General features: G+C 42.9%; 2 protein-coding genes across 2 annotated transcripts; one reads left to right on the top strand and one right to left on the bottom strand.

Annotated features, from left to right (window-relative positions):
* The first annotated feature begins 570 nt into the window (after positions 1-570).
* LOC129457289 (E3 ubiquitin/ISG15 ligase TRIM25-like) lies at positions 571-2,970 on the top strand. Its single transcript, XM_055230606.1, has one exon. The coding sequence runs from the start codon at positions 663-665 to the stop codon at positions 2,286-2,288; it is 1,626 nt and encodes a 541-aa protein (XP_055086581.1). The 5' UTR covers positions 571-662; the 3' UTR covers positions 2,289-2,970.
* Positions 2,971-4,879: 1,909 nt separating this feature from the next.
* Positions 4,880-10,035, bottom strand: LOC117389370 (endoribonuclease YbeY-like). The gene is made up of 4 exons (XM_033987036.2): positions 9,476-10,035; positions 8,575-8,706; positions 7,976-8,044; positions 4,880-7,415 (listed from the first exon to the last, which is right to left on the bottom strand). The coding sequence occupies exons 1-4, from the start codon at positions 9,683-9,685 to the stop codon at positions 7,317-7,319; spliced, it is 510 nt and encodes a 169-aa protein (XP_033842927.1). The 5' UTR covers positions 9,686-10,035; the 3' UTR covers positions 4,880-7,316.
* Between the last annotated feature and the right edge of the window lie 245 nt (positions 10,036-10,280).

The raw sequence follows: 10,280 nt of genomic DNA, 5'->3' as shown, positions 1-10,280 counted from the left end.
AAATTATTTACATAAGTCCCAGGGTGTGGTTATGATGAGCTAAAATTATATAAAAAAATATATGTTTGGATTACAATTCTATGTTTAAAAATGGCTCTCCAGCGCCCCCTGCAAAGTTACAATGGGCCGTAAATATTTATCTCCAACATGACACTGGAAATATTGAATCACACGTCACCGCCTTTATCACTGCTTGCAGTTTTAATTTGGACATTATTTCATTTGACACGTCATTGTACTGCACTAAAAGTGTAATAGTAACTAGACACAGAAAAGTATTGAGGTATTAACCAGTACAACGGCCAACTGGTCTAGACCGAGACTAAACCAGGACTAAACCAATAAAGAAAGAGCCTGATGAAGGTGGTGTTTGTTGATAAGTTTATAAAGCCTGCCTCCTCACACCAAAGCACTGTGGCACTACACTGATCCTTTACACTTTGTTCCTCTTTGATTCTCTTTTGTATAGTTTGACTTGTGCCCAATGACCCTGTGTGTGTGACTGTAAACTGCTCACACAGTCTCTTTTGAACTCTGATAAAACATGTGTGTGTGCCTTTAAGAGGCGTGGCTTCCTGCTTCCTCCACACAGAGCTGTGGGTGCAGCTCTCACTCTTAAGTTTCACTTCTGTCCAAGTCAAACTGTTTCTGATCCAGGAGAGATGGCGCAGAAAGCACTCGACCAAGAAGCCTTTTCCTGCTCCGTGTGTTTGGATCTACTGAAGGATCCTGTGACTATTCCCTGTGGACACAGCTACTGCAGGAACTGTGTCCAACAGCACTGGGACCAAGAGGACGAGAAGCAGCTCTACAGCTGTCCTGAATGTCGCCTCAGCTTCAGCCCCAGGCCTGCCCTGGGTAAAAACATCATGTTAGCAGCTGTAGTAGAGCAGATGAAGAAGACAGCGCCCCCTGCTGCCCTCTGCTATGCCGGACCTGAGGATGTGTCCTGTGATGTGTGCACTGGGAGGAAGCTGAGAGCTGTCCAGTCCTGTCTGCAGTGTGTGGCCTCTTACTGTGAGCGCCACCTACAGCCTCATGATGTAGTTGCAGCTTTTAAGAAACACCAGCTGGTGGCGCCGTCTCACAGGCTCCAGGAAAACATCTGTGAACAACACGACGAAGTGAAGAAGATGTTCTGCGTCACAGATCAGCAGCTCCTCTGTTACCTCTGCTCTGTGGACCAACATAAGGGTCATGACATAGTGTCCTCTGCCTCAGAGAGGGCTCAGAGGCAGGCAGAGCTGCCGGCCAGGAGGGCCCTGCTGCTCCAGAGCCTCCAGCACAAAGAGACAGACCTGAAGAGGCTCCAACAGGAGGCCCAGGACATCAGGAGCTCTGCCCAGACAGCAGTGCAGCGCAGCAACGACAGCTTCAGAGACATGGCCCTTCTCCTGGACAAAAGACGCTCTGAAGTGGAGCAGCAGATCCGCTCCCAGGAGGACACCCAACTGAGCCGAGTCCAAGAGCTCCAGGACCAACTGCAGCAGGACGTGAGGGGGCTGAAGAGGAGCCTCTCTGAGCTGGACACACTGGACCTCACCCAGGATCATAACCAGTTTATACAGCGCTACGCTTCACTGTCCCCACACACACAGAGCACAGAGCCAGCCACCATTCACACAGGGGACCGGGGATACTTTGAGGAAGTGACCAGAGCTGTGTCCAAGCTCAGGGACACACTCCAGCTCACTCTGAGTCCAGTCCAGGTTTTACTGCCACCAGCTGAACTCAGCTCCAGAGAGGACTTCTTATATTATTCGACAGAAATCACTCTGGACACAAACACAGTTTACACCAGACTGTCTCTGTCTGATGGAAACAGAAGAGTAACATGTATGAGTGAAGACCAGAGTTATCCAGATCATCCAGACAGATTCAGTTACTGGGGTCAAGTCCTGAGCAGAGAGAGTCTGACGGGCCGCTGTTACTGGGAGGTGGAGTGGAGCGGGAGGAGGGTTTATATAGCAGTTTCATACAGAGAGATTCAGAGGAAAGGAAACTCTGATGAATGTAGATTTGGATACAATGATAAATCCTGGGCCTTCGACTGTGAAAATACCAGTCCTTCATTTTGGTTTAACAAAGTCCAGTCCCAGGTCTCAGGTCCAGTCGGGTCCAGAATCGGGGTTTACCTGGACCACAGTGCAGGGGTTTTGGCGTTTTACAGCGTCTCTGAAAGTACCATGAGCCTCCTCCACAGAGTCCAGACCAGGTTCACTCGGCCTCTCTACACTGGGGTCTGGATTGGTCCTGGAGACACTGCACATTTCCCTAAACTGAAATAGCAGCTTTGTTCTCCACAGTTTGATCAAATTTGTGCCTTTTATATTTGACTAATTTGACTATTGACTATTTTTGTGTTGAAATGTGAGTTATTTAGTCAAACTTTTCTAAACTTGATCAAATATGACATGGGGAGAGTTCAAATCATGACAAAATCCTGATCTAATAAAACAGGCCATTTTCCACAATATTGAGTTGATTAGTGTCATTCTAGTGTTTTTATCATGACATAACTGTACTGTTTGTGTAGTGTGTGTTTTTGTATGTCTCAGGGACTGCAGATGGAACACAGCATCTCTTCACTGTTTCCTTTGAATTCTGCAGACTAATAGTGTTCATACTGTTACTGCAAAACTAAACTCAGACTCTACATATTTGACATCTACATTTACATCTGTTTTGAACTTTGAACTTGATTTACACTTTCAATTCCAATGTTGTTCCTCATGTAATGTAAGTGTATGTAAGTCTCTGCTGTAAATGTCAAAGTCATTCTGTTATATCATGGGACTTTTCAATCACAAACACATTCACAAATCAATCTGTACAAGAAAATCAATAAAATCAATCAAATAAGAAAACCTTTGTTTGTCCTCAGTGGGGAAATTGCAGTGTTGTAACAGCAAAGGACAGACAAAAAGTCCAAACTGTTCCAGATAAATAAGGATTTAAATAGGCCAGTTAGATACACAAGTGGAACTAAAATACATGTGAAAAATATCACAATATACTTTGAACATCATAAATACTTGTACAGTAAACTCCATTATGTACAATAAGTATCTATGGGCAGCAGAGGTGGGTAGTACTCAGTTACATTTACTCAAGTACATTTACTGGACTCACTTTGGAATAAAACTGGACTTTTCTGACACTTTTAAGGCCCCGTACTTTTACTTCTACTTGAGTAATATATGGTACAGAGTAACAGTACTCTTACTCGAGTAAAAGTTGTGTTTCCTCTTCTCTCTGTGAGTCTAAAGTGACTGGAGTTTTATGTAAAAATATGAAATGATCTGAACTTTTGTGTTTCTTGCAGCTGCTTCAGATTTGATTTAGTTTGATTCATTTTTGTGTCTCTGTGAAATACCAGATTTTTTACATTATTTCATGTTTTTTTCCTGCAAATGAAATGACTTTAAATTATAAATCAGATGTTACGTCCAGACAGTTCATGTTCACTGTAGTTTTCACAGATACTTTTTCTAACAGCTTTGTACTTGAGTAATAGTATTTTGAAGTAAAGGTACTCTTACTCGGCTGTAACACTCCAGCACTTGTTCTGAAAAGTGTTGAGTGATGCTTTTAAAATGGCAGTTACCTCGTCTTTGGTGAGTTTTCGGTCTTTATTTTGGTCCATGTTGCTGAAGGCCTCCACGCTGCGAGGGCCCCGGGACACGGCCAACGCTTCAACCTCGAAGATCACTGTGGCGTTTGGAGGCACCGGGGCTAAACACACACACGCAAAAAACACTGACGGATTCAAACTGTGGAGCTCATGTCGTCAACATTCACTGGAGGTGTGACGCTAACTGTAGGCACTTCTGCGTCTGAGGCTCTGTTACACAAGTCAGACTTTAATCTGAGCTTTTTTTAACACAATGTGACCAGAAAGAAGAGACTTAGGAGGAAATACAACAGGAGAACTGATTTGTGCTGTTAAACACGTCTCTCAAACAGAATAATACAGTCTACAGGAAGCTAGCATTAGCATTAGCATTAACATTAGCATTAACATTAACATTAACCAACAGTTTTTCAGTCTCACCTTTTGTGTAAAATCAAACAGGATCATGAAGTGGTGAGAGGAGGAGTCAGGTGAGAGGAGGAGTCAGGTGAGAGGAGGAGTCAGGTGAGGGGAGGAGTCAGGTGAGAGGAGGAGTCAGGGGAGAGGAGGAGTCAGGTGAGAGGAGGAGTCAGGAGAGAGGAGGAGTCAGGAGAGGGGAGGAGTCAGGCAAGAGGAGGAGTCAGGTGAGGAGTCAGGTGAGGGGAGGAGCCAGGTGAGAGGAGGAGTCAGATGAGGGGAGGAGTTAGGTGAGGGGAGGAGTCAGGAGAGAGGAGTTAGTGAGGGGAGGAGTCAGGTGAGAGGAGGAGTCAGGTGGGTCAGGGGGTTCGTGGACTTACACCTCCTGGTCTTTGGCTCCTGTTTCTCATAAACGACTCATTTATTTTCCCACAGAAAAAAAAAACATTTTATTGTCCGTTTCATCAGACGCACAAATCAAAATCATACAAACTGTGCACTTTAGGAGTAATACAACACAAACACTACTTTTTCTGAAATGCAGCAATCACGTGTCAAATAAAGTGAAACTACGGAACATTGTGAGGTATTTTAAACTTTTCATTCTCTACGGTTGATTTAAGGTCCCATATTATGCATTTTCAGCCTGATGTCATTTGTGTGTTTTTGTTTTTTCTTGGTGGGATTGTACCTGTGATTTGTGTATTTTTACAGAACGTTGAGGAAAAAGCCCAAAAATACAGGAAGTAGTAGAATCCCTCTATGTCATGAACACTTTAAATGACAAAGGCGCTTATGTGGCAGTTTAAACCTTCATTTAACAAAATAAAGTTGTGGGTTTTTTTTATTAGTTTAAATAAAACACTAAACTGACTCCTGTCACTTTAAGTCGTGTTCTAACCTCCTCAAAAACAGACCTGGAGTTGTGTTTTGTTTCATTCACATGTTTGAGTCACACTTTATTATTAGTCTGTAACATCTCCAAAGCTCAAAACGCTCTGTTCCACCTTGTGATGTCATCAAGTGGTAGTTTTCAAGTTAACTCCTCCTACTTTTTACCTTTAGTTCAGTAGGAGATTAATAATTCCAGAAGCTGAAATGATCCAAATGATTCTAGAAATGAAGGTGTGTGGAGTTTAAAAACACAGCGGAGCACTTCCTGTATCACATGATGACATCACAAGGTGGAACAGAGTGTTTTCAATTTGAGAGAAGTAGAACTCAGCCTAAATCTGCAGGTTTGTTTGTGTGTTGAAACAAAAAAATGTGAGAATGAAACAAAAAAACAAACAAACAACACAACTCCAGCTCCGTTTGTGATGAGGAAACAACATTAGAACAGATCAGAAAATAAAGTAATACGGCCCCTTTAAGTGTCGTCTCTTGTTTACATTGTGGTTGCTAGGTAACAGTTATGGCATCACCTCCACATCTCTGCAGTGGTGGAAGAAATACTCCATTTTGTTATTCAAGTAAAAAATACAAATACAAATACGTGTTAAAAACAAACCCTCAGACGTTTCAGTAGGTCTCAAAAAAGTAAAATAAAAAGTACTTTAACTTTTCAGTCCTGTTCAAAAACGTAGTGGAGTAGAAAGTACAGATACTGCTCTCAAATGTACTCAAGTAAAAGTAAAAAGTACACACCGTAAAATGTACTCAAGAAAATGTATAGTTAAGTACAGCACATTACTTTGACTTTGTTTTCTTCCACCGCTGCAGATGTGTCCAACCAGGAAGTAAAAAAAAAAACAACAAAAAACTCATTTAAAAAGTTACTTTTTTTACCTTCCGGGTTTTACCTTACCACCGGGTGTCGGAGTTTGTACATTAGGTTTACACTACAGCATTACTTAAGTATTCGTGAATGAAACAAAAACAAAAAACTTTATAATGTGGTAAAATGCAGAACATAGGACCTGGAACAAGTGCAAACACTGGAGGATCAGGAAGGCAGTTCATCTGGATTATCACAGCAGTTTAGTCAAGCACCGTCAGGAAAATCAACCATTTAACCCTGTGTGAAACCGGCACCACGGCTCCTACAGTGTGAACGCAGTAGTAGTAGTAGTAGTAGTAGTAGTAGCAGCAGGAGTATTAGAAGTAGTAGTACAAAAGGACAAAACCCCGAGCCGTACACATTCAGTGAGGAGTAAAGTGAGCGTTAGACTGGAGAAACTAAACAGAGACTTCATAAGAGACAGTACAACACGAGAGAGAGCAGCTCAGGACCACAGTCTGCTGTTCATCTCCATAAAAGAATGAACCAACACGACAAAGAGCAGCTCAGGACCACAGTCTGCTGTTCATCTCCATAAAAGAGTGAACCAACACGACAAAGAGCAGCTCAGGACCACAGTCTGCTGTTCATCTCCATAAAAGAGTGAACCAACACGACAAAGAGCAGCTCAGGACCACAGTCTGCTGTTCATCTCCATAAAAGAATGAACCAACACGACAAAGAGCAGCTCAGGACCACAGTCTGCTGTTCATCTCCATAAAAGAATGAACCAACACGACAAAGAGCAGCTCAGGACCACAGTCTGCTGTTCATCTCCATCTCAAAGACACTGACCACTGCTTTGAACAGAGTGAGGTTCAGATCTGAGCCACAGAAAAGAAATGGTCTGAGAGGAGAGATAAAGAAGATGTTTTTGTGAGGAAAGACCATCCTTCTTTAAACAGGAATGTGCCTTAGACATAATCCATCCTCATCTATAACACCATCCTCAGACCCAGGCAAAGAACAACAGGTGGAGACAAAAGATATTTATGGTTTCAGTGTAGTTAGTCCTGGTTTAGTCCTGGTTTAGTCCTGGTTTAGTCCTGGTTTAGTCCTGACTTTGTAAACTATGTAAATTCTTGATAAAACTAAGTAGATTCTATTTTACTAAAATTATTGTAAATATTTTTGTAAAAAAATAAAATAAAAAAAATGCTTGTTGCAGTTCTTGTAGTGTCGGTTTGTGTCAGTTTGTGTCATTTTTGTGTCAGTTTGTGTCATTTTTGTGTCAGTTTGTGTCATTTTTGTGTCATTTTTGTGTCATTTTTGTGTCGGTTTGTGTTGGTTTGTGTTGGTTTGTGTCAGTTTGTGTCAGTTTGTGTCGGTTTGTGTCAGTTTGTGTCGTTTTTGTGTCGGTTTGTGTTTGGATTTAAACCGCGGTGCTTTTCTCACACAGGCTCATTATTCGGCTCATGATGCGTCCAGAACATTTCAGAGTTTCGTAAATCTGAACTCAGAATCCTGAGAGGCGCTGAACGCAGCGTTAGTTCTGGTGAGCGCTCTTCATCTCGAGTCCTGGCTGCACTTCTTCATCATGGGCTCTAGGCGGCGCCCTGTGAGCCTGTTAAACTCACTCAGGATGTACTGCTCCCTCTGCGACATCTGGAGAACAAACAAAACACTATTATTATTATTATTTTCTGGGATGAACGGGGCCGTGGTCGACTAAAGACGTGCGCTGCCGATCGATTGGTCGACTACAAAAGCTCTGCGTATCTGTCTCAAACTGCACTCACAAGACGACACCTGCAGGGGGAGCTACTGCAAAAAACTGATATTTATGTAGAAAAAAGACACTAATCCGCTGACTTCCACGTTAGAAAACTGTGGCGCTGACGTCGTTGTAAACTTCAGAGGGTCAGTGAGAAGAAACGACTAGAACACGGATTAAAACTCTGAAAAGTCCAGTTTGCAGAATGCGTCTGATTTAAAAGCTTGTAAAAGTCAACCGTGCACTTTAGGAGGTTAAACAAAACAAGAGGACGTCATTTCAAAGTATATTTCTGTTTTTAATACTCAAACACGCAGGGATGACGTCTAAATCCTCTTCAGACGTGTTTTGGATCAAGAATAATGTTACAACTTGGAAAAACAAAAAAATATATATTGATTTCGTGTAATATCTCTTCTATAATAGTATTAAGTCTGGAGCAGATCTTTACCTCGGTCCACTCTTCGTCAGTTTCGTGTCGATAACCCAACAGGTGACAGATGCCATGAGCCGTGACTGCCTGAAAAATAACCCACAATGCAATGCAAAAAAATTACAACGCTGCAAAAATGTCAAACCTCCACATCAAACCAATCATATATGAGCGGCTCTGGTTTTTTGGTCGAATGTTGTCCGAGCAATCTTTCTGATTTTTACACAAGATGCCCTTTCCCAGTGACCGGAGTGGACCGATGTTAAAGAAAGACCCAAAACAATAACAAGAACAACAGCAGGTGCTTGGAGTGAGGTTTGATCTGGCAACCTTTCGGTAAGAGGGTGAATGCTTTACTTTGCTGTTGAGGTTCCTGAAAATGTGCCGTTTAAATCCATTTTGTATTTTTTCTTGAGTTTTCAGACGATCTTAAATCTTATTTGGCAGTGTTTGCTCAAGTGTGCATTGTGTCTCCATGGCGACCGCTGAACATTCCGCCATACGCACACATGTAGAACACCCCCAGCGTGACGTCACTGCAAAGTATCTAGTGTACACTGTTGTAAACTGATATGAACAATCGTAATATTTAATAAACACGTTTTAGCCAAACTTACGGTAAGAGCACCGTGGAAATCTAAGGATTCTTCTTGACATTGTTTCATCACAAACTCGACTCCGAGGAACACGTCTCCCAAATTCAGCTCGTCTCTGTGCAGCGGACAGGGAAGTTTTCCGGGTCGGATATCCTGGAAATTCATTATTTCAAGGGTAAATTACTCCATTGCGCCCCTGCATCTGACTCTCTCCTCTGTATCCTTTCTTCCACCTGACCCTCTCCTTTTGCATCCTCTGCTCCTCTGACCCTCTCCTCTCATCCTCTGCTCCTCTGACCCTCTCCTCTGCTCCCTCTGACCCTCCCCTCCCCATCCTTTGCTCCTCTGACCCTCTCCTCTGCTCCCTCTGACCCTCTCCTCTCCATCCTCTGCTCCTCTCCTCTCATCCTCTGCTCCTCTCCTCTCATCCTCTGCTCCTCTGACCCTCTCCTCTGCTACTTCTGACCCTCTCCATCCTCTGCTCCCTCTGACCCTCTCCTCTCAATCCTCTGCCCCTCTCCTCTCATCCTCTGCTCCTCTCCTCTCCATCCTCTGCTCCTCTGACCCTCTCCTCTGCCTCCTCTGACCCTCTCCTCTGCTCCTTCTGACCCTCTCCATCCTCTGCTCCCTCTAACCCTCTCCTCTCCATCCTCTGCTCCCTCTGACCCTCTCCTCTCCATCCTCTGCTCCCTCTGACCCTCTCCTCTCCATCCTTTGCTCCTCTCCTCTGCAGTTTTCCCTTCCCGTTTCCTGTCAGTTTTAACCTCATCATCCTTTTACCCCTGTATTCCCTCTCCCTCCTCTGTACATAACTTAACTATCTAATAATAAACCCACATGATGAACACGTGGACATTTCCTGATGTGTAAAGTATGACATGATATAAAACTGCACTTGAATACACCCCGAAACTCAAAATACCTCGTAAAAAGGAAACGACAGAACATCCGTGGGCAGGTTTTTCTTCCTGTAGAGGCTGTTGATCTGCTGTATTCGCTGGTTGTCCACGCAGATGATGCCCAGGTCAAACTTTTGGATCCCCAGTATGTGACGTAGCGTGTCCACGTCTTTACGCAGCCTGGCGCGTCGAATTGGCACCACCTTCTGGAGATTACGCAGCACTACACCCATTCTACCTCCACTACTGTTTTATTAGGAGACTTTTCCAACTGCTACAATCCTATAATAAAAACACAAGCCTAAATGATTCATAAATAACCTAAATTATCGGTCAACAGAGCTTGGACACTAGTCTTTTAGCTCGTTTACGCGCGGTAACGTTGACAGTTGGAGGTAGGAACATTCAAGGTGACACGCCGCTCACTGCGCTGCTTTTTGGAGACAGTTATTACCCAAATACGCGTGGAAAATAGCGTAGAATCCGGTGATAATAGTGCATAGTTATTAAACAAGATGAGAGTATAAAACATCCACGCTTTGAAAGTCCATTGGGGTTTTTCTAATTCGTCTTCCTCTGTTTCATAGTGGCTGAGGCTGAGGTAACGCGTAACACCGCCCCCTACTGCCCGGCTGTCGTGTTTTAATATATTTAAAAATAAAAATAGACCTCATTAAAACTTTAAGTTACGAAAATGGCACATAAAAAAATTTAAATAAAATAAGAGTTATTATTTAAACGCATGTACTGTAAAAAGAAGCCTGTATAAAAAAGCTAGAAAAAAATTTAAAAAAATAAATGCAGGTATTTTGAAACAGTAATAACTTG

The sequence above is a fragment of the Periophthalmus magnuspinnatus genome, chromosome 21 (genome assembly GCF_009829125.3).
Source record: "Periophthalmus magnuspinnatus isolate fPerMag1 chromosome 21, fPerMag1.2.pri, whole genome shotgun sequence".
Classification (NCBI taxonomy): Eukaryota; Metazoa; Chordata; class Actinopteri; order Gobiiformes; family Gobiidae; genus Periophthalmus; species Periophthalmus magnuspinnatus.
Note: the sequence above shows the minus strand (reverse complement) of the source record. Positions and strands in the feature narration are given on the sequence as shown.

What these genes read in the sequence shown, in the direction of transcription:
- LOC129457289 (XM_055230606.1), top strand. Translation starts at nt 663, where the DNA reads ATGGCGCAGAAAGCACTCGACCAAGAAGCCTTTTCCTGCTCCGTGTGT.
- LOC117389370 (XM_033987036.2), bottom strand. Translation starts at nt 9,685, where the DNA reads ATGGGTGTAGTGCTGCGTAATCTCCAGAAGGTGGTGCCAATTCGACGC. An exon ending in ATTTCCACGGTGCTCTTACC is followed by an intron (nt 8,045 to 8,574) that starts GTAAGTTTGGCT and finishes GTTATTTTTCAG; the next exon opens with GCAGTCACGGCTCATGGCAT. An exon ending in CTGACGAAGAGTGGACCGAG is followed by an intron (nt 7,416 to 7,975) that starts GTAAAGATCTGC and finishes TTTGTTCTCCAG; the next exon opens with ATGTCGCAGAGGGAGCAGTA.